The sequence below is a fragment of the Epinephelus lanceolatus genome, chromosome 1 (genome assembly GCF_041903045.1).
Source record: "Epinephelus lanceolatus isolate andai-2023 chromosome 1, ASM4190304v1, whole genome shotgun sequence".
In the NCBI taxonomy this organism is placed as follows: domain Eukaryota; kingdom Metazoa; phylum Chordata; class Actinopteri; order Perciformes; family Serranidae; genus Epinephelus; species Epinephelus lanceolatus.
The window spans coordinates 20,539,467-20,562,995 of record NC_135734.1 but is presented as its reverse complement, the minus strand read 5'-3'; the positions used below and the strand labels follow the sequence as shown (position 1 = coordinate 20,562,995).

General features: G+C 40.8%; 1 protein-coding gene across 4 annotated transcripts in view; it reads right to left on the bottom strand.

Annotated features, from left to right (window-relative positions):
• Positions 1 to 14,614, bottom strand: part of LOC117256721 (histone deacetylase 7-like) — a 49,469-nt gene extending 34,855 nt beyond the window's left edge. Inside the window, exon 1 of one of the 4 annotated variants that reach the window (XM_078167174.1) lies at positions 14,414 to 14,614. In XM_078167174.1, coding sequence (XP_078023300.1) covers positions 14,414 to 14,432 — 19 coding nt within the window. In that variant the 5' untranslated portion in view covers positions 14,433 to 14,614. Of the gene's footprint in view, positions 1 to 2,059; positions 2,482 to 14,413 lie in introns of those variants that run through there. The other 3 variants (XM_078167176.1, XM_033626324.2, XM_033626327.2) reach the window with 3 other exon arrangements.
• Positions 14,615 to 23,529: the final 8,915 nt, after the last annotated feature.

Here is a 23,529-nt window from a genome sequence, read left to right as displayed (position 1 = left end):
TTAATCAATCAGCCAATGCACAAAATATGAATTGGCAACTATTTTGTTAACTGATTTCATTTGGATAATTCTTTAAGCATTTTTGAGTGTTCATTTTACAAAATAAGACATTTTAGGACAGAAGCTTGGTCGATCAAATCAATGATGACAATAAGTGTGCAGCCCATGTTCCCTCTCACCAACATCTCACCAATTACTTTTTTTAGCCACTTACAGAATTTCAAAAAAGCAAATGAAACAACTAGCACACCTCTCCAGTTGTTTCTCTACAGTATGTGTGAAACCACACAGTGTTTGAATGTTATAGAGAAGGCTCGAAATAGACATGATCATCTTATGTTTTTAAATAATTGTGAATTTGTATTAGAGGGTACCCACAATGCAAAGTGAAACCCAGCTTCATATCTCAACAGCAAGGCAAAAACAACGCTGACTGCATGCAACCACATCCCAGTGCAACTGTCTATTGAGAATTATATGCACTGCAAGCACTGCTTTACAACTAGTGTGACTCTCTGCTGATGCCAACGTTAGAGGCACAAGGGCAAATTACTGTTCATCGACATAAAAATGTCTTGGAGTACAAGAATGCTGAAAAGACCCACAGACAGAGAGACAAGCAGACTTTTTCACATCTCCAGTGTCAAGCGGGAATATTTAGCCTTTTCTCTAAAGTGATGGTGGCAAAGTTTCACTTGAACCTCCAGCCAAATAGAGCCTATTCAGCATTTATGACTGTGACAAAGCCAAACCCATAGGCTATCACAACTTGTAGAGCAAAAGGGCCTTTGTGACCAACAGTTTGAGTAAGATGACACCAATCGTGTCGCATAAAGGGCTGCTTATTATGATCAGACTCTTTATTCAGGGATACACTTCGTAAACACACACACACACCACAGACACACACGCACGCCTGGAAACAACATTTGCACACTGCAGAGGAACCCATGCATACAGACAGGTAGACATTTACTCATTCAAAGCAGCAATGATGATCACTGCTGGTTATCTGAGATGATGAGAGGAAAAAAATGAGGGAGATCTAAAGCAACATAAAAGGGGCAGAGGAGTGTAGGTGGTGTCGATTCCTTTGGCATGGCCCACATGAAACTAATGTAACTGTATCCCTGCAACAGCACTAAGGCTATGACCTCATCCCGTCCAGAGAGGGAACCTGGACACATGAGAACATTATTCCATGCTTGGATGCACTATGTGTGTGTGCGCATATGTGTGTTTTCATTTTCTGGGGACTGAAGGGGCTTGGGTGGAATCTAACAATTTTTACGACTTCTGTCATAATACAGCACACACACTCCCACAACTCAGCTTCCCACCCCATGGTCCATCAAACAACCAAACATTTGTTGCCTAGTAGTGAGTGAGTCAAACTTTTCAATGACGTTATGGGCAGAAATACATCCAATAGGAAATTCTACACTGGCACTCACAATGAGGCCTTAATACCATAATTACACAATTCTTTGCCCTATTTATCACCTTGAAATAGTCATGTTGCCTGTCAGGTTAGGATAATTACCAGGGCATCTTGAGTTACATGGTCAATTAGCTCTGGCAGGTAATTGGGTACTTACTAATTCAGACTGCGGTGTGTAACTCTGGGCCATGACCTCAAGACATGAACACTGATTTTAGATATTACTATTGGCATTTGTTTTATTGTTTTATATTGTATTTCTTCAAAAAAAAAAACATCTAGGTAATAAATGAAAATTAAAAAATCTCTGCCAGGTGAGCTTTTACAGCTGCTTGTGTTTGGATGCAACTAAAGGCACAAGAAGGATAAAACAGGTTTAGGTTAATAGTGTTAATGGCAGGCAGCTCATATTTAGCACATATTTTTACCACGCAACATAACCTAAACGACACTATGTAAGTTCAAATGTCTTTGCTGACATTCTTGTACACAATAAAGCAGCAAAGTGGCAGTCGACTACAATTTTTAATAAAGTTATAGCTTCTTAAAAAAGTTTCATGTGCGTTTGCTAGCTCAACGTTAATTCACGGTGCACCTTAGCAAACAAACATCGCCTACCGTTTGGAGATGAAGTTCAAAGGCGACGCATTTCCACCTTCCTGCGACAGCGGAAGGTCTGACAGCCGGTTTTAAGGCAGCAACATCGAGTCAGAAAAAGGAAAAGACGAATGAAAACTTCACCCAAGTATCTGTCCTTGTCATGTCGAGTCTTGACAGTCTTGACTGAACTGGTCGTTACTGTGTCAGTAAGCTGACTGGTGTAGTTATACTCAAAGACGTTGGTTCCAACCGTCAGCACGCGCCTCTGTCAGAGCTGTACACACACACACACACACACACAAACACACATATATAAAGCGAAGTCCCGCACGTCAAAATGTTAACAGTGGTTATGTAAGAGAAATGCTCTCCACCGTCACCGAAAGCTGCTCTCCACTTGTCTGTCTCCTCTGAGTGTCGGTGGTGAAACTGCTGTTAAAACCTGGAGGGAGTCTCACTTTCATCTGCGCCTGTGTGTGTGTGTGTGTGTGTGTGTGTGTGTGCTGGTGTGAGGGCTCCATCTGCTGAACTCAGCTGGGTAAGGATGCTCTCTCTGTCTCTCTTTGGACAGCACATATAGTGAAGAATAAGCCCCACCTTTACCAACTGCAGCACATTAATGATGTACACATTAATGCATTAAAAATTTATGTTCAATCTTAGGGAAAGATGGGGGAAACTTTAAAAGGGGCATTGGGGCATCTTGCTATGGGGCAAGATGCCTCATGCCTGGGGAAAGACACCGTTGTTCTCAAAATAAGCTTTTCAATGAAACAAACCAAACTAAAATCCCAACCCTGACCTAATAATGGTTTTCCTTGAAGCCTAGTCTTTCCTTAAGGCTAATTGTTTTTATTTCAGGATGTCTTCCTCTAGCAAGCTTGCTAAAAATGTTTGCTAATTCTAGCTAGCTAGCAATGCTAATGATCGCCAGTTAGCTAGCTAATGGCTAGTAACGCTAGCATGTTGTTAAAACTACAATAATATACTCACGGGCGTAAATATAGACAGTGCAGGCAGTGCGGTTGCACTGGGGCCCATGGGGTGGAGGGGCCTGACTGCCACTTGGAAATACTCCCATCTTTAAAGAAGAACTCACATTAAAACAAAAATGGTGCTATTTGCCATACATGCCCTAAATAAGGCAAACCCATCTCCATCAGGGTTTTCTGGTTTTGTAAATCAGTGTCAATCTATAACAAATTATAATCTTATTCTACATAAACTATTTAAAAAACTATAATTTACCAATAAAAAAAACTATCAAGTTAAACTAATAATTTCTTTTTTTTTTTTTCAGATTTGTCTTATACAGATATGTAATGATGATTGCTGTGTAATATGTATGTTAATGTGTCCAATATCAAGTATCTGCAAGTGGATGTAATGTAAAAGTGGCAGTAAGACACACTGTTGCTAAAATATAGGTACTCCTAAAACTGTGTGTGTGCGTGTGTGTGTGTGTGCTTCATAACTTGTAACTAGGGCGTAATCGGGCTCCTCATAAGAGCGTGCACTGGGGCCCATTGTAACTACCTTATGCCACTGACTATACAACTACTATACATAGATATGAACTATATAAAGTCACATAACAAAGTAATTTTTTGAGGTAGGGTGCCTCTGGGGATTTTTGCCCCCCATTTAAGGGGGGTATCTTGCCCCAAAGGGTCTAACTTTACATATTTTTATTCTATCATAGAGAAGTTAAAGCTGGTTGCAATCTGTAATCTTTACCGCCAGCTTTCATTAAATTCCCTTAAGTCTTACACACTGGACCTTTAATGTAGGACTTTTACTTGTAACATAGAATTTTCTGCACCATGTTGCTGGTATATTTAAAGGTATACTATGCAGGATTTTCCCCCAAAAAACAATATGCTGACTCATAAGTAATCCATTGCAATCATCTCATATGACCCACTAGTAAGTGTGTGGCGGTGTATTTTTTGGCAGAGACTCTGCCCTCTGTCTGTATTTTATTATTTTCCTTTATATTTGCGACCCGGTGCCAGACTGTAGGCAGCAGGCATCTAAGCAACACGGCTCAGTAAAACGCAAATATAGTGAGGTGAAACGCCAAAGAAGACTTAGTCTGGGGTTGGCTTTTACTCTCACTTACGCTGGCGAGCACGTTTGCAAACAGTAACTGACAATCCTGCATAGTAAAACTTTACGTAAAAAATCGGAGCACTTCTTCCACCGCTGAAGTTTAACACCAGTGGATGGCAAATTTTCTTTACTACTTTAGTTTTTTCAGAATGACCAGAAACAGAGGTCCACACTTGATCGTTGTAGAATGAGAGTCCACTGTTGGCAATGCAGGACTGAGTGTGTGTGTGTGTGTGTGTGTGGCTTTTGCCTGCTGTGCTCTTGATTTACATCTGGGATAAAAGTGGAAACAGTGACAGGCCTATCCAAGAATATATCGCTATGCCATTCAAAGATGAACACAAAAACTTCCATAATCTCCCATAATTAGTTTTGGAAGCAGTGCTCAAACCCTTTGGCAGTCAATACAATACACAATGGAAAAATACTACATGCAAAATACAGTAAAAGTTAAAAAAAATATATATATATATATGTACTCATTAAAAGCAGAGGCACTTATTCTGAGGCTTATGGGTGCATTAATATTTGATAGTATTTTAATGTAGCTGGCCCAGATAAAGCTGAGACCGACTACAGCATTTATAGCAACATCTCAGTGGATGAAAACCTGATATCTAAAATGATTTTAGATGCTTTGATGGGTTACATTTTCCTCTACTATAAGCCTTATTCACAGCACACTTTTTGTCTTGTCATAGAAGGAAAACTACAGGTGTTACCAATAACATTAACAATGGCTTCATTTATGTGTAAGTGTCCAGGTCAGCTATGACAGCATGACACAATACCAAGACCCTCAAACTGAAGCAGCTAATTTGAATTCAGCAATTATATATTTTATTAATTGCACCTGCAATTTTCCTACTGCAGGTCTTCAGTGAAAAATGCCTATAACTACAGACAGCAGATAAAATGTATTTTAGTACAAACATAAGGTTTGTTGAAATGGAAACACCCAAGTATTGTTCATTACTTGAGTATACTTAGGAGTCAGGTACCAGCACTTTATATCATATGTAGCTTCCTACTTAATTAAAGGCACTTAGTGTCTAAGTAAATTTTCAAAAGAAAACAGGAACACTGGTACCAGAGGATGTGAAAGTAGAGTGAAGTGCAGTATGAATGAGCTGCCACAGACACACAAGTCCATGCAACCAAGACAATATCACTATCAAATGCTGCTACAATCCTGAAATCTGTCAGACCTTTGTTCATCTATTTTGTAGATATGCTGATGATGTGGCATTGATTGATCTACTACTACAGGAAGGCACAAAACAAAGAGATTAAATATTTTCACCATAGTAAGGAGCACACCAATTGGGATAAAGACGCAGATTAAAAACAAAGGAGTTATTAGCACTCACAGTATAACCCCCATCCCTCAGAGGATGGGGGAGGTGGGGGTTGGCGTGGTCCCTTGACCATGGTAGGTGTGACCCCTAGTGCACAACATTCAGCGTCAACTAACAGCTATATTTAAATGTGTGTCAAAACACAATGGCTGTGTTGTATGTAACCGTGTATAAATTATTACGTTCCATAAAATTTTTTATTTTATTCACTTTATCAGTGTGGTGCCTGCCTGTCTGCACGATGTGTGTGTCAAATCACTCCTTTGCCGTGGCAGCCTGCAGCTACACTTTTCCCTGTGCACATGACGGCAACTTGTGCTATCTTTATCTATACTCGAAAAAGGGGAAAAGAGCATGCACGTGTTACTTTGTGAATAAAACACCGCTGCTGACACAAGTTAAAGTCGTGAATCAAAACTCGGGTCCAATTTTTGGGACTAACAGGACAAGGTACTGTTCAGTTGCTCATAATTCAGGACCACCCTGAATTATTCGAGACCATCCTGGTCACCTTCCTCCTACCCTGCTGCACTAAACTGTGCAGACAGTCGATGAGTTTAACTTCAGTGGAATTGTTTAAGACTTTAGGCTAAATTTTACAGCAAACATATCTTTAAGCGATGCATTACAATACGTTTGTGTGTCTTGACATTTTTTGGTGTCAGACAGGATCTTTTTAAAGGAAGTGGTGAGCCCAGTAAAAAAAACATTCCGGCCGAAAATATAAATATGACCATCAAAATGTTTGGAAAACCACAGAACCAAACATATTTGAAATACATATGCATATTAGTACTGATAGAAAGCCTCAGATAGAGTATGATTCTTCTGACCACCTCATGAGGCCAAAGGTAAATTCTCACATTCGTGGACAATGAAGTTCTATCTGTGATGCGCACACATGCATACATGCTATTCAGGCACACACACACACACACACACACACACACACACACACACACACACACACACACACAACACATTTACTCTTAATTTAGACAGTGCTGCCCATTCTCACATGTCCTCTCCTAAACTGAACTCTCACTGTCTCTCAGTTTCCTCATCCTGCTTGTGGCCAAATCCACCCTCTGCCAAAAAAAAAAGGTCAACATCATTCGATCCATAAACTTATCTGGGACCAGTGTCTTTTATTTCATGTGACCAGTGTCTGTCCTGGTCCTATGAGGGAGTCAATAGCTTTGCTGTTGTTCAGTAAGATGGTGTACCTAAGGGGGCAATTATGGCCTGAGTTAAAAACAAATGCTATCAACAAAACTGTCTAATTTCAACAACAGTATGTCTTTTCCTTGTGCTCTTGGCAGGACTTGGCAGTCCATTCCCCCAGTCACGGGGTTGACTGTGTCCTGAATCATTTGAGATACGTACAAGCAAATTGAATTTCATAGCAGATCTTCCATTTTGAGCAGCACATGCTTGAGACAGAGCTCCTTCTATTTGCAGACGTACGAGTGTTTAGTAACTGTTGCTGCTTAAGCTACATTTTCCATGAAATTAGCTAATTAAAACAGTTTCTGTTTGAAAATGTAAATATCTGAATAGTCATCTATTCATGGTTATAATGCTCTCATGAGCCATTATCAACACATGTTAATAATGTCAACATGCGGTTGGTCTTTGAATCACTGCTCTAACATTATGGCGCATGTTCCAATTATTCACAGTCTGGAATGATGCATGTAGGAGCTGATGTCCGAAAGAAAGTACCAACTTTGATGCATGCTCAAAAGTCATTCAAGAAATATAGCTCTTGAATGTTAGGGATGTATTCGTCAACATGCACATTTGGATGCAAATACTTCAAGTGCCTTACAACTAATTATGAAATGGCAACCCGGTCTCACTCTCAACTCGTCAGACATTGACACTCAATGGCCCTCGGCATCACATCACATACCTATGCACCAAGGCACCCTTTGACAGTTTTTTTTTTTGATGCACCGAGCAACTGTCCTCATAGGGTGGATGGGTGCTGGTGGAGGTTAATGGGTCAAACAAACTCCAGACTGTCAACCAGGAGTGAATTTCTAGGGTAGCGAAGGCATGACCCACCCTACAGTGCTTTACTTTGCCTCTGATTGGCTTACCCTGACACTCTTACCCTAACCCTAACTAAGCTTTCTCCTCTTACCTAAACCTAAACAACCCAAGCAATGAAGGCAACAAGTACCAGCCGATCAGAGTGAAAGTAGCACAGGTAATGAATTCACTATCCTAGGAAAGGTAAATTCGCCATGCGGAAGACAACTGTTTGTGTTCCGTGTAAAACCAAAAGTCACTTGAGTTATTTTAATAACAGCGTAGTGTTAGTAACAAATGTGCTCACTTTACAGGTGTTTTTTTCTTAACCTAAGGAAGCAAACCAACGTATATTATAAGTTTATTTTGAAAAGACACTGTATGCATTTATGGAGTACAAACTGTACATTTCCTGTGATAATGGACATTTATTTTGACAAGACATTATGAATGTAGCAAGCATAAAGTGACACATCACCTGGTGCGTCTCATACATAGGCTGTAAAAATTATTGACGTAGTAAACATAAAGGATATTTATTTCTGCCACTAGGGCTCATACTGCCAAAGGGTCCCTCAGTGCGTTTGTATCTGACGCCGAGGGGCTCTGACCGAGTGTCTGTATTTGACAAGCCTTGTTGAAATGAAGGAAGTTTCATTATCATTATCAGTTTCATTTCAGTCTTTTAGAAATATTTGCATTTATGAAAAAACGATGTTTATTTGGCATTAAATAAAAAAACCTATATCTTAAATATAAGGCTACTAAGTGGGCACTATCAGTTTTAATAACAAGGTCTGATGAAGTTGGCACCAACATTTCTGTTTCTGATAACACGTCATCATCAGATGTCAGTACAGCTTTCCATTCTTATCTCTCCTCCTCACACTATTTCCACACTGTTTCTGCCGTCATAAGGGCACTATCACTGCTGGGTAGCGTGCAAGTGTTTGGAAGTGTGTGTGGGCATGTGGGCCTGACTGGATCATAAGGACGATCACTAAACGCCTCAGTAAAAACATCCGCACCTCACAGTACAATAAGAGCATGAGTGAGATGCTGTGGAAAAGCCATCTTTGAAGTCTTGTCACCAGACACTCATAGAGGATTTTATGCAGAATCCCTGAGAGGGCTTTATAACCTGAAGGCCAGAACAGTGAAGAGCAGAAAAGACACATATGGCATACATGGGTAGGACTCCAAGGTGGAGTTTTGTGGCCAGTAGGGCTCACTCCTCTTCCAGTCACAGGAAGCCAGTAGGAATGAGAGGAATGCGGTCAGGCAATACGGTGATGGAGGGAGCAGCAGTTGCAGGGCAGATTGCCAAAAAGAGTGAAAGAAAAGGAGGGAGTCAGGAGAAAGATAGGGAGAGTGAGAAAGTGATTAGAGAATGGGAAAGGCTGGTGCGCGAATAATTAAGATGCACAATCAGACAAAAGCCAACACAGGGATGCATTTGGGAACCGCGCAGCCCCGCTCACATACCAACACAAACACCCAGTGGTGGCTTTTGTAGTTGCGTGTGTAATTGTTCTATCTGATTTTGACAGTTTGATGTGGATAACGTGTGTGATGTTGGAGGAGTCACTGACGGAAATGCCACAGTGCATTATTGTGACCTGTGGAATGTGTGGAGTTATCAGTCGAACAGATTTCCTGGTATTGGGTGGAGGCTGGGGTCCACAAACAAGAAATTGTTTTTTACTGTGCAGGGGGTCATCCTACCTTACAGACACACGCGTGTACACACACATGGCTACAGAGACATGCACACAGACCCGTGCAGCACAGCCATACAGTACAGCTCCTCTCCCTCCCTATCTCCCATTGTTTTTACTGCGACCTTACTGTTTTGATTCAGTTTCACTCCTCTTCAGCACTGTTTTTTCACAAACAAGCTCTGATAAACCCACTGTTTGCTACCTGCCCAGCACCTTACAGCAAACAAAGTTAACAAATGGCTTTAACAGGGCTGTAATCACCCATTAGGAGAACCATTTTCAGTCTACACCCCTGTGACCTAATCAGAAGTGGAGGAACTTTTAGAAACTGAACTGACCACTTTAGAGCATTTTAAACCAGAAATCTAACATCAGGGGTTCTCAAAATTTTGATGACTTATTTCCATTTCAAGGGAGTCAACATATCATTGAGGGCCACACAATAAAAGTAGCGCACACACTGTGACTTCTTCTATGACATATGTTATTCTATGACATTTTTATTGGCATCTTTCTTTGCATACTAAACTATGACTTCCTTTTATGGCATTTATATGACACATGACATACTGCAATGACATACGGCAAACGCCACTTGCACAAACCACACGCAGAACTATTAGAACCAGTAATAATAATACTGGCAATTTGTAAAGTTTATTTACTTTTGTTGTAATTACTGCCTACGGCTGTAAACATAATGGAGCGTTTAGCCTCTACTGAGCCAAATCCCACAGGAGCAGTTTGAGACGAAAATATGTTTTCCACAACAGCTTTGTAAGCAGTGCTATGTTTTCATTTTGTTCCACTGCCCCAAAAGTGACCAAAAAGCCAAACAGCTTTAAATCACCAGTAGAATGCAGAAAAGAGGAAATAATTTCAACTAAACTAAGACTCTACATTTGTCGCCTTGATGTATACATAAAAGGGAAAAAAGCTCCATTATGTATGTAAAACAGTGGTTGTGAAGTACTTGAACTCCATGTAATAAACACCACTGTACGTGTTCAGGTAGGCCACGCTAAGCTCCAGCTAGCAGCTGTGCGGTGACTTTGAACCGAGTAGGCGCTGGAGGCTGCTCGCCGCGGTGGGTAGCCTCTAAAGCCTTTCCATTCCCAACAGCAAGGCAAAGTCAACCCACAGAGGGGATAAATAGCACTCAGCACTCGCCTAGTTTCTCTGGAAACTGACTGTGAAGCTGGAAAGTGTTGCTTTACGACGCCTTCACACTCCTGCGTGTGCACGTGTGGGAACAGGTCAGAACAGTGTGTACCCCTTTGAAGAGGTCTGTGACATGACTTTTAAAGTACTACACATGTCAAACTGAACACACCTACGAGGCGGCGGTTTCAGCCGCTCTGGAGTCAGTTCTCATTCTGAAAGACTCTTGTGATGTCTGCTGTTTATTAGACTATCAGACAAATTAGGAACTTTAAAGAGAAAAGTCCAAATATAATGAGGGAAAAAATACAATTAAAAAAATCCTTATGGCTTGGATAAGACTATAAACAGAGGGGATCATGGAAAAGGCAATAACTTATCATTAACTTTATATTTCCTGCTGAAAGGGTTTCCATCTCTGTACTGTAATTTCTTAAACTATCCAGTTAAGCTGCTTCCTTCATTGCACAATCTGTCTGACAGTTTTGCTCTGTACAATTAAACCTCTCCATGGCACTTACATCTAAATTAGAGCAAATTCATGCAGTAAAAAGACTTTTCCACAAGGGGGTGGTACTCAGATAAATGACTGCATCTATTGTTTGTTATCTTAACACAAACAGCTGCCTGTTCAGATGTTATTATCAGCCACTCATTAGTATCATGCACATCAACCTCTAATCTGGAGCTCCTTCTTCATCCCTGTGCGGCACTCACTTGACCTCAGTTGGCAGCCTCTGCTGTGATGTAGAACCCTCCTAACACCAGAGCGGACTTAATTAAGAAGTGATCTGTTTTGGATCGTCACACTTTTACTATAGAGCCAAGTTACTGTGCTGTCGTTCAGCAATTTGGAAGATTTAATGGAACAATTGCAAATTCAAGTCATGTTGGTAATTGAAACCAAAGATGCATTTAAGCTTGGATTGGTCTGACATGTTTAGAGGAAGCCTCTGAAATAGTAACTTTCAATTTGAAGAAATATATTGACCTCTTTAAGACACATTAAAACTTTTAGAGAAGGCCTAAATACTGTACACAAGACAAATGTCACGTCTCTGAAACTGAAACACACAACATTGTTACCAGTCCTGCTGTGCCCTCAGTCGACACCCACTCAACTTAATTTAGACACTTGTGACTCACTCACACAGATGTAGTCAGATTCAGTGACCCTGAGCCAGAGAGAGTTACGTCCCTGAGGGCCACTTCCAGTTGACTGTGGCCTCTTAACCTGCTGCCCCTCGACCTTACAAAGCAAACAAACCCAGAGTCTGATGATTTATCACAATGACCAAAATATAGACCGCCAAGTTCCTCAAGTTATTTATACAGTTTGGCTGATTTCCCACTTTGCACAGGACTTTTCTTTGTTCTCCACTGATGAAATTAAATATGGCTTCAGTTGTTAATGTGTTTGTCTTCTTGATAAATTGATGAATCATTTGGACTTTAAATGTTAGCAAATAGTAATAATTAGCCATTGAAAGTTGCTACAAGTCCCCTTAATGGTCTTTAAATGTCTTGTTTTGTCCGACTCATTGTCCAGAATCCAAAGATGGCCAGTTTACTGTCCCAGAACTCATTTGAGAAGGTGAAACCAGTAAAGTTTTGCTTAAAAAAGTCATTTCCTTCTTGCTTAAAATGCATTACAATAAATCGCTTACCAAATTATTGTCCATTCATTTTCTGTCAATCAACCTATCGATCATTGGACCAGTCATTTCAGTTCTTGTTCTGCAATGAACCATACAGTATGATGCAAGGCGCTCTTTGCTGATAATGCTAATTTTAAAGGGATACTTTAGCTACAAAATGATAATTTTTGTATTAATTACTCACCCTGTGTTACACTGAATTCATGAAGAAAACATTGCCATATACAGGGGAAAATTCTTTGTGAATTTAAATAAAGGGGGTCCATGTTTAACAACAGCAAAAATATATCAAGACATCCATTTACAAACTTAAACACAACTTCTGTAGTATTATCCAAGTCTCATTTATGCAGTTGTATGCTAAGTACTTCCAAAACCTTACCATTTAAAACACTTTGAAAGAAACAGGCACAGACAAGGAGCCTGCCTGGGTAAGCTCATGCATCTGAACCCTGCTCAATGGAATGCACGAGCGGAGTTCTATGGAAATGAATGTGGATAAGTGTTTTAAACATGTCGGTAAAGATTCTCAGTCATACAGGTCATGGTAATCATAAGTGCTATATCGTAGGCAATTGGACTTGAGTTCCCTGAAGACGTTCTGCCTCCCATCCAAGAGGCTTCTTCAGTTCTAACTGTGTTCGGTATTGAGCATACGACTGGATAAATGAGACTTAGATCATATTGCACGAGCTGTGTGAGCGTTTGTAAACATATGTTTTCATAAAGTTTTGCTGCTGTCAAACGTGGTCTCCCTTTACTTCCATTCATCAAGAATTTTCTCCATTTTTTGGATTCTTCGTTCATCGTGGAGGCTTTAGAGAAAAACAAAGTTTTCTTTACAATTTCAATGCAACCTGGGGTGAGTGACTGATAAACAAATAATGATTTTAGGGGTGAAGCTTTCCTTTAAAGGCCTCAGTTTAACAGACCAATATTCAGATTTCAAGTGAGACTTGCCAGTGGATTCGGAGACATAATAAAAGTAATTATTGGATTTGAAGTATTGGAATCTAAAGTACATCCGAGCGATCATGCTAAAATGTTGAATTCCTGATTAAAACTGTATATATAAGTTTGGACGGAGTGGAATCTGTCCAACACGAGTCAATATTCCTTACACTCTAAAGTCTTATCAGTAATAAACTCCCTAAAACAGTCATTTGTGTTCATTACTGCAAGGCCAAGGCCAAATAATCCATGAATGTCATCATTATACCTCCATTATTTTCAAAGAGAACACAGAGGAGTCACAGTCTGATTTATAGCCCAACAAACCACGTAGACAAGTCTCTAAAAATGGAGCAGCACGGGAGAGTAAAAATAGAGCGAAAGTTTAGTGTTTTGGGCGAGAAAGGCTGAGGCCAGCACTTCATCTTATGCAGCAAGATTTATGTACAGTGCACAAAATTAAGGAGGGAGGGGGTGAATAGCTAAACCTGCCATACAGCAGACTCTAACTTCTTACTCATGTTCTAATCATTTCTAATTGAATAAGAATGTTTTAAGCATGTGGCAGTGATGATGTGATGTACAGGGCTGGTCCAGATTTCTATAAAAAGATGTGTCTGTGGGCAACAAAAAAAAAATGTATGCCTGCACAAGCACGATTTCACTATTCAAGCATGTCAACATTTTTTCAATTTTTGCTGTCCTTGCTTGAAAGTACAGTTATTATTCGGCACAGAGGACAGCCAGTGTTGTGACAGCAGTTTAATTAACTTTCACTCTGTCAGCCAGCCTTTTTCTGAACACATTCTCGCTCTCATCTTTGTCTCTCTGTACTCGTCTCCCTCAGAGTTGCAGTGAGGGACTGTTGTTGTGTGTCTCCTTCATTCTTTTGCACTCTAATACTTTTGGTGGTGGACAGACTAGCTCTCCAGGGTGGGTCTGTTTCCAATTTTCTCCCCTTCCCTGTCCTGAGGAACGACACTTAGAAAACCAAACAAATAAAACCAAAAAAATGAAGTACAGTTTTTCTTTTTTTTTTGGGCTCGCCACAATGTTTGTCTTGCACATTTTACGTCTACATGATTTTGAAGCTTTTGTAGTAATTTGAATGTATAGGGTCGCTGATACACTGAATCCAGAACAAACCCAAGCTTCTTATGGCAGAAGCCAAACTGAGCTGACCATCTGCTTGTGGTAACAGTGAGGATGAAACAAAGCAACACCAAGAATCTTCTGTTTGGGCAACACTGTGCCCACATCTGCAAACCTGCCAGGAAAGCTAAAATCCTCTCTTCAGATTATAAGACAAAATACTCACACAGCTGTTACACACTCTATCACAGACTGATATATATTATGTATAATGTCACCTACCAGTTTTGGGTGCTGACATCCAGTGAGACGTCCCTCAGCAGTCCAGTCAGTGGCAGAGGCAGCGGTCAGATAGGCTGGAAGGCTCAGGGAGAGGATAGATCCTGCTTTGACAGGGGAGTGGTGCTGCAGCTCCGGAGCCCGGCTGTGCACTGACAGAGGGAGTCACAGTCAACTGCTTGACACGACGGGCTCCCTCTGACTTTTCTGCACTTCCTCTCATGTGAGCGCTCTCTCTCTCTCTCTCTCTCTCTCTCTCTCTCTCTCTCCCTCTCTTTCTAACTCTCTCACTCAATCACTCCCCCCCTAATTCTCTTTTTCAGAGAAGACACAGTTGCTCTGCCCTATCAGCCCCTTTGTAAATTTTTGTCAGTGCTGCCCCTGCAACAGAAGCTCCGGGGATGTTGGGGGGGTTATGTATATCTATATGTGTGTGTGTGTGTGTGTGTGTGTGTGCGCACGTGTATGTGGGAGAAAACAAGAGAGCGACAGATTGTGTAGTCACTCGTGTCTGACACAGACAATAGCAGGAAGTGTTGCTGTAGGATGCACAAAGTACACAGGACCGAAACAAGAAAGCTGCATCAAGCATTGCAAGTGTTAAAAGAAACATTACAGTGGTACTAAACTGTGCTTGTCAAACGGAGACCCATAACACTGTACTCAAAAATCTGCAAAGCAAATTTGTTGTTGATGTGCCTCACTGTCGTCTTAAGCTTAATTTATACCAGTTTGGTAGCCACACACGTGTGATGGTGTGATGTGTGTGGAAAAATGGCACTAAAGCAGCTTTTAAAAAGGCAGAAGACAAATCTTTAAAACAAACTAAAAGAATGTTATGATTGTTTTTCTTCTTTAGATATAATTAATAACCATCATTAGTGTAAATTAGATGTGAATTTATGAGTTTGGAAGTTGTACTACTCCTTAAACTACTTATCAGTTACCCATTTTTTTCCCATACTGTGAAGATAAACATGACATGCAGTGTGTATAAAACATGTTTTACAGCATGTGTTTGTTTTCACCAGTTATTCAAAGGCAGCTGTTGGTTCATGGTGCTCAACAAAGCCAAGTGACTGTGTTATATAGTGCTGATCTTTTTTTAAACTTCACAACCCAGTCAACCTCTTACTCCTGTGTAAACACTAATTGAGCATTCAGTGTGATTACTTACACACTTACACTTATTTCACCCCGGCAATTACATTTCAACCCGAGTGACGCTAACAAGTGAAAAACAGCCGGGATGTTTGTGATTTACGAGAGTACAGTTCAACAGTGTGGTGAACTTTAGAGTAATTCTAGGAGTTACTTTCATTGTGATCTTATCTCTGCAAACACACTGATAACCCTCAACTCTAATCATCCCTGGCTTCCGTATTATTGTGAGAAACAGGTATTTTCTAGAGGGAGCATTTTCTAAGGTAGAGTGATTCTGGTAAATGTACATTTCCCCGGAAACACGGGCGGAAAAGACGAGTTACAGCATGTGGTTTTCTCACAGATTTGTCACCGCTGAGATCTGTGACAAGTCGTTGATTCATTCATATAAAACTACAACATCAGACACCTCGGCAAGGGTGAGCTTGTGTTTAGTACGTTTAGATGCAACATGACAGTACGTCATGGGATAAGGATGGGGCACGTGTATTTAATTTGTAGTTTGGCCCTAAAATTCATAACCAATAGTCTACCAACGTTTATTTAGAGGAAGCAGCTTTCTCTAAACTACTGTTAAGCCTTTAAAGGGACAGTTCACCCCCAATTCAAAATGTTTTTTCTCACCTTTATTAATCTAGATTGTTTAGATATCAACTAGAGAGATGTCTGCCTTCTCTCAAATACCCCTTTTCCATCAAAATTAGCACATGTGCGGGTTTTTTAAGCCTGGGTAAACTGGCTAAGAAAAGGCTATAGACTCCTTTCATACAGCTAGACTAGAGATGTGCACATGGCTCTGAGGCAGATGAGAATGCCTTTCTGTGTGTTTATGAGTTCTATTGGTGTGTCATGTTTGACGTCACAGACAGGCTGGAGAACAGGTGAAACAGTAGAGAGGAGCTTATGGAGGCCTATGGAAATGTAACTGTGGCTACTTCTTTTAATATATCTCTTACTTATTCAGTCTCTCTTTCAAAGTTGGTGCAGACTAATTTGGATCGATGTTTGAGCGCTGCTTGGGCGGAGACAGACAGTATTTCCTGGTGGCTCATCATTATGGTATCTCGCCAGATAAGGAGCTAAAATTAGCACATTTACCTGGGTGTTGCGTTCCCATCAATGCTGATTGGAGCCAGAGGCGATAAATACCCATGTCTACTGTCATTTGGCCTGGGTGTGACTGCTGATTAAATGTTTCCCATTGCATTAAAGAGCCAGACGTTAGCAGGTGTCAGCAGGTTTTTTGTGCCGTGGGAAAGGGGCTGTATGTAATGAAACTAGGTGGCATTTGGATTGGGGTGGTCAAAGTGCCAAAAAATACATTTGAAAAACTCAACAGCGATGTCTCTTTCCACAATATATGACCTGATTACTTAAGATAATCCACAGACCTTGTAAGCTAAGAGGACAAACATGTCATTTTGATTTTTGGGTCAACTGTCCCTTTAAGAATCTTGTAGACACAACCCAATCAATACAATACACTGTTGATGAGCACAGACTGGTAGCTGGAGAGGTGCCAGCTCACTTTCTGGGCCCTGAGCAAGGCACCAAACCTCCAATTGTTGGGGCGCCTGTCCATGGGCAGCTCCCTCACTTTGACATGTCTCCATTTAATGCATGTATAGGTCCTGTTTGTGCATGTGTGTGTATTTCCGGCCTGTGTATATGACAACAGAGTGAAAAAAAATTAAATTTCCCCTCAGAGATTATCTTCTTCATCTTCTATAACGTTCTGGTTTCCAAGGTAAATTATTTGGTTTTGTCCAACCAACAGTCCAAAATCTTTGGTTATTCATCATGCATGACAAAAAATAACAGCAAATCTTCATATTATAACAACTAAAACCAATAAATGTTGCACATTTTTGTTTAACGACTGAAACAATATCATAATAGTTGCCGATTAAGTTTCTGTTGATCTAATCCTTTCAGCTTTACTCAAAAGCACAATCATCACGTTACATGCATGTGATCAACAGGATGAAAAAGATATTTTAATGCTGGATTTTCAACTTCATGTCGGTCAGAACACCAGAGAAGTTTCATGGTTAAATTATGGCTTTAGTTAATGTGCCTAATTTTCTCTTGTACATTTGCTTCGAACATGGCCATAAGATGTGGATCCTATACAATAATTAGTTAGATCTTCAAATAGTTTTTTGCAAATAGTTTAAAGAAGTTAAGTTTCTGATTCCATACAAGAATAGAGTTGTTCTTTTACATATAACTCTATGACTTCCAGTTCCTCTATATCAGTGGTTCCCAACTGGTGGGTCGTGGATCCACTCTGAATGGACCACACGTGATGTGAGAATGTGTCAAATTTTGTAAAAAACACACTTTACTTTTAAGAACAGTGAATTCCTGGCACAGAGCTTATCTTTTGAAGCCACGTTTCGTGCTGTTAAGTGAGTGAATAATGGACAGCTACTTAACAGAAATAGCAAACTAACTCATACTTGTGTTTGGCATGGCCAAACACAAGTATGACGCTGAATGTATTAAACTGTGTGGACCTTGAACTAATGACTAAAGAGAAATCTGGACCCCGTGGCTGAACCAGGTGGGAACTACCGCTCTATACGATGTCAAGATCTCTACATTTAGGAGTTGCCAAAATGTGCAATGATCAATATCATTAACATGTTTTATTCTGCTTTTATTGAATCAACACATCTTGCATCTGACCCACCACAAACCTCTCAGCAAACACAACAATGCCACAGACAGACATAACAACCCAGTGAAGCCAACACACATTAGTCCTGTTAAACTGAATTAACCTGAGCTGATTTAAGGGAGTGTATGCTTAATTTTTTCTTCTCTGTCTGTGGAAGAGAAATGCAGCTAAAAAGGTCGACAACCCTCCTGACCCTCAGCTGCTGTGTGGTCTGGCTCCCTCCGCCATTGCACTAGCAGCTATGGATTAGCTTTCTGGTTCAAATGTAACTTCATCCTTTGGGAAAACAAACTGACCAAAGGAAACTCATGTTTGGGGGTTCTGACCCTTTGTCTCCATGGCAAGTGAGAGGGATTCTGAGGTTAGCTTGCCTCAGTCTCAATTTCTCCTCAAACAAACTCTCCGAAGGGCGGAGGATTTTGATGTGCAAATTTCAAATCTACATACAAAAGCTTAAAAGCAACAAATGTGATGGTTGCTTTTATTATGGTTTTGTGGAGTCATTTTCTGCCTCATCAGAACAACATGACCGAATGTCGTGAATTTAAAATGTTATTATCTGTCTTTCAACATTTCCAATTTAATTTCCAGATTTCTGCCTTCCCAGAATTTCCACTCAGCCACTATGAGAGCATGTGGGGTTTAATAATATAAGAAACAATCTGCATGAGATGAACTCACTTTTAAAGTCCTGTGAACACAAATTCCTCACAGTCTGGTGTAATCAATGGGAGTTCAGCACTCACAAACCTTAGGCTGAGTTGATACAAATAGTTAACCTGTTCCTTCTGGAGCACAGAGAGGAAACGCAGACAAAAAAAAAAGACGTCAAAGCTGATAAGGAGCAGGTTAGGAGTCCTTGAGGAATACAATGGGATTTGCATCATCTGGAAACGTGAGGTGCACGCAGGCCGTTAAAAGTCCCGAAAGATTAGCGTGAGGAGGAGCAGTATAGGAAGGGGGGGGGGAGGGCGCCTTTATCTGCCAAAGCAGTCGAGACAGATCACAAGAAGAGGAAAATACTGGAAATGTCTTATCAGCATGCGAATGGCCATCTTTTTTTCCATCATGCGTTTCAGCTTATTTACTTCATGACTGCCCCTCATGGCTTTGCAAGAAACTGTGCTGCTACAGTGTGTTAACAGTGTTTCAAGACTTATTTTTGTTGCTTCAGTATCAGAGATGCCTCCAGAAATTCTTTCCTTCATGTTTGCTTAGTTTTGGGTATCAGTTAAAATGTTGATATAATACACATACCAGAAAACAAACTGTTATTTGATACTTAACGTAGAAAAATGCTTTTCTGAACAACCATTTTTAAGCTCTTAGGTCTTAAACATTGTCTAAACAAAAGGAGGTGTGCAAGAACGTTGACTGAAAAAATGTCTAAAATTGGCTTTAAAAAAAAAAACATTAAAAAAAAAATCATGTTTCTGTTATTGTCAACAAATGTCATGAAAAGACCAGAATGAAAAGTCTTTACTACTTTCTGGCTTTACCACCCTGTCTGACTTATTTGTTCTCACTGAAGATCTTTCTAAAAACACTTCACACATATGAACCTTGACTGCTTAAAAAAGACTTAATTGTTTCCTTAAACAGCTGGCTGCTGTAGTTTTTCAGCAAACCTTACTCAAACACAAGTAAAAGTGCATTTGTCTGGGACTATTTTCAGCTGTGGACTGATACACATTTTGTGGTCTTGTTAGTATTTGCAGCAGCAGGATATATGTATGGGATTTTCTCAAAATTAACACAGTGCCAATGTTTATTGTAATGAAGGAACCTGCCATATCAACCCAGTTTCACTCCCAACTCGTCAAATATCAGCATTTGGTGAGTGGCCCTTGGCGTCACAAACAGATGCACAGAGGCAACCTTAAGCGGCGGTATGAGACGCACCAGGTAGCAGCATTTTTTGACGCTCCAGACAACTACAAACAGTCCGGACTTCGTTTGACCCATCTTCCCTCCCGCCCGCTCCATGCATGTGTCAAACATAGTCCAGACTGCTAACCTGCTAACTGCTGTTCGTTACCTGTGTTAAATGGAGTTATTTTATTAGCAATAAAGTGTGCTAGTGTGTTTAGCATACTATGCTACTGACGTATGTGATGTTACATCACGTTAGTAACAAACGTAATCATTTTAGGCCAAACCATGATGCTTTTTTTCTAAACCTAACAATGTACTTTTGTTGCCTGAACCTCAGGAAGTAAACGTAAAAATGAAGTTTTTATTTTTACCTACATTCTAAGTGCGTGCATTTAACGAGCAGAAACTATACATTCCCTTGGAGAATGAAGGTTTATTTTGAAAAGACACGATGCATGTAATGAGCGTAAATTATTACACTGTTTGTGAACATCCAGAACTGACACTGGAAGAGTACCCAGCTTGACATATTTTGACCAGTAGAGCCACTGATCAAGCATTTTTATCTGACGAGTTGGGAGTGAGATTTTAATAGTCTTTGGGAAACAATGGAGGTCTTTGGCTGAAAGGAGGCTGTATCAGGACTTGGCTACACAAAAAATACTTGTTACTTCATGAGTATTTCACAGGATTTGTTGACAATAAGAAAAAAATTGAATACAACCCAACTTTTCCTTAAAATAAACAAGATTATGAATCTGCCAAGAGATTCGGCATTCTCGCTTATCTAAACTCGCTTTGTTTAAAAAATGCTTTTGAGGTTCAATACTTAAACAACAAACAAAATACCTACGCTGGTGCTGTCTAGACCACAAAGTTTGACAAGTCAAATGTAGGTCTTTGACCTCCTGAAGAAATACACCCACAAGCTGTGTCAAACATGCTCACACACTTCCAAGAATGCTGAAAGCTGTTGTGCTGATTGCCTGAGCAGCAAGCGAGCCGACCCGTCTCTCACAGGAAGGGGGAGTTTCCTGAAAGGTCACGGTTGCTCTGGCAGACCAAACACTGGCTAATTGCTTTGTTGTTTATCGGCGTCAGTGCTTGCTTTTTGTGTTGCACTTTTCCTTTGTTTAGCATTCCCAAGTATATTACCTGAGCCTGTGGCCAAAAGATGTGGAATGATGGAGAGGGAAGTTTGAAGAGTGGGAGACAAAGGAGGGGGAGCGCTGAGAATATGAAGGCTGCGGTTGGTTGCACGGTGGATGCCGTGATTAGGCCGTGAAGGAGCCCCCCTCTTCTCTTAAGCTAAAAATAGAAGGAGCAGGAAGGTGCTTATGGGACCGGGGGGAGGACTGGAGGGGACAGGACGAGCAGGGTCCGCAGTAATTGGCGAGAGGCAAACAGCTGGGGGAGTGTGCATGTGTTTGAGCGTGTGTTTGTGTATGTGAGGGGGCTCTGGTCCATGCAGCTGTACTCTGTCTTTCAGGCTCTATATCCCTCTCAAATTGTTACATTGCTTCTTTCTCTCTCACACACACACACAGCAGGAAGGAGAGTAATGGGTCCCTGACAGCCAGAGCCCTGAAGAATGAAAGAATGTGCAACATGAGGCAAGGCAACAGCTGTATAGAGGGGGGGAAACAGGACGGTGGGAGGCGGTTGATTCACAGAAGAGGGGCGAGGTACAGCCGCAAAAGGGATGATGAAAAAAAAGGGGGGGAAAAACTTACTTGAGAGTTACAGTATGTGAAAAGGGTGGACGTTTCTGGAAGTGGAATCAACAAATTTATCGGTTTATGTCAAATGTTAGTCTAAATCAACCCCAGAACGTCTTGGCTGGGACTGAGGGCCCAGCAGATGTTTTGCCCAGCTGTTGGAGAGACGCTCCGCTGTTGGGTGGATGTGCCTCCGATTAAGTGGGCTCTCTGTAATGAAACAGCCTTGGGAACTTGAGGCTGAATGAACAAGACCAATGCAGGGACGACAAACTGTGTGTGTGTGTGTGTGTGTGTGTGTGTGTGTGTGGGAGGTGGTGGAAATAACATGAAGTCACCCAGGCTAAGAGGGTACCGGCCATTTGGTTTTGAATCTGTGCTACATTCTCATATGTTAGCACTGGACGACGGAAAAAACGAGTTGATGCTGGTGTGTTAATTTGTTACACATGAATTTGCACCTCAGCAATTTTACGAGCTGTTAACCACCTATTTGAGGGCAGACCTGGCCAAGATAAACATCTGTACGTTACGTCTCTGTGTCGTTGTCCCTGTCTGTATTTTTATGCTAGAAAGCATCTGCATGTGGTTTGTTGTGCCACTCCCATTTTTCAGAAGACGAGCTACATTTTTGTTCGGCGTACGCACAGCGAGGGGAGAGAAAATAGCATGAAGAAGAAAAAAAAAACAAAAAAAACACAGCATGGCAAAACCACAAACGATCGTGAGATACAGCCAGAAGACCGCACTGCCACACATGTAATGTAGATACAAACATGCACAATCATGCATGCACACAGGGACACATGCAGACACACAGCACAGATGTGCAGAACCACTCTGCTCAGATTTAGACATTACTCAATATTTATTTCCTCCCTTTATGTCGTCCCAGAAGTGTTTGATACGCGCTATCATTGACACACATCTGGATCACACTTTGTTTAGAGAGCTTTTACCTCTGAGGCTTCACTTCTTGTGAAATTCCCTTCTCCTCGTATCTCTACTGAAAATACCACCGTCGCCGTGGTTGTAGATGACACTTATCGCAGCATCTGAATTGTGTGTGTCGGTGTGTGTGTGTGTGTGTATGAGATCAAGGTTGTGCAGGGGCTACGTTTTACGATGCACCTGTGTGCTGGCGGAAATGCAACCCCCCCCTCCTATCACCACAATACAAACACACACACACACACACACACACACAAACATGCGCACACATTGGCCACCTGTACTGTCTCTTGCCTTGTAACCCTAATACTGGAATTGTTGAACACGTTCTCACTGCAATTGTGTCATTTGTCACAACCGCATGTTGGCTTTCTTTTTTTTCTTTCATCTTTATGTGAAAGTCAGTAAAACTAAATATTAGGCCTAGACTTTTAAAACTTTTAACAGGCGCTTTAAAGGTGGTTTTATTTAAGAGTGGATTCAGACACAGATCTTTTTAAATGGCTGTTTTTGCAAAGAAAATCAGATGTGTGTCAATTTGTTTCATAAATCTAACCTTTAATCGTGCATGATTTTAAGTGTAACAGGATATCTGAGAGTATTTCAGTTGGAGTTTACAACTGTGAACATTTGTACAAAAGACATGAATAGTTATTGTTCTTTTAAGATATACTATGCAGGGTTTACCTCAAAAACAATGTACAGACTCACAGGAAAAATCCCCCTCA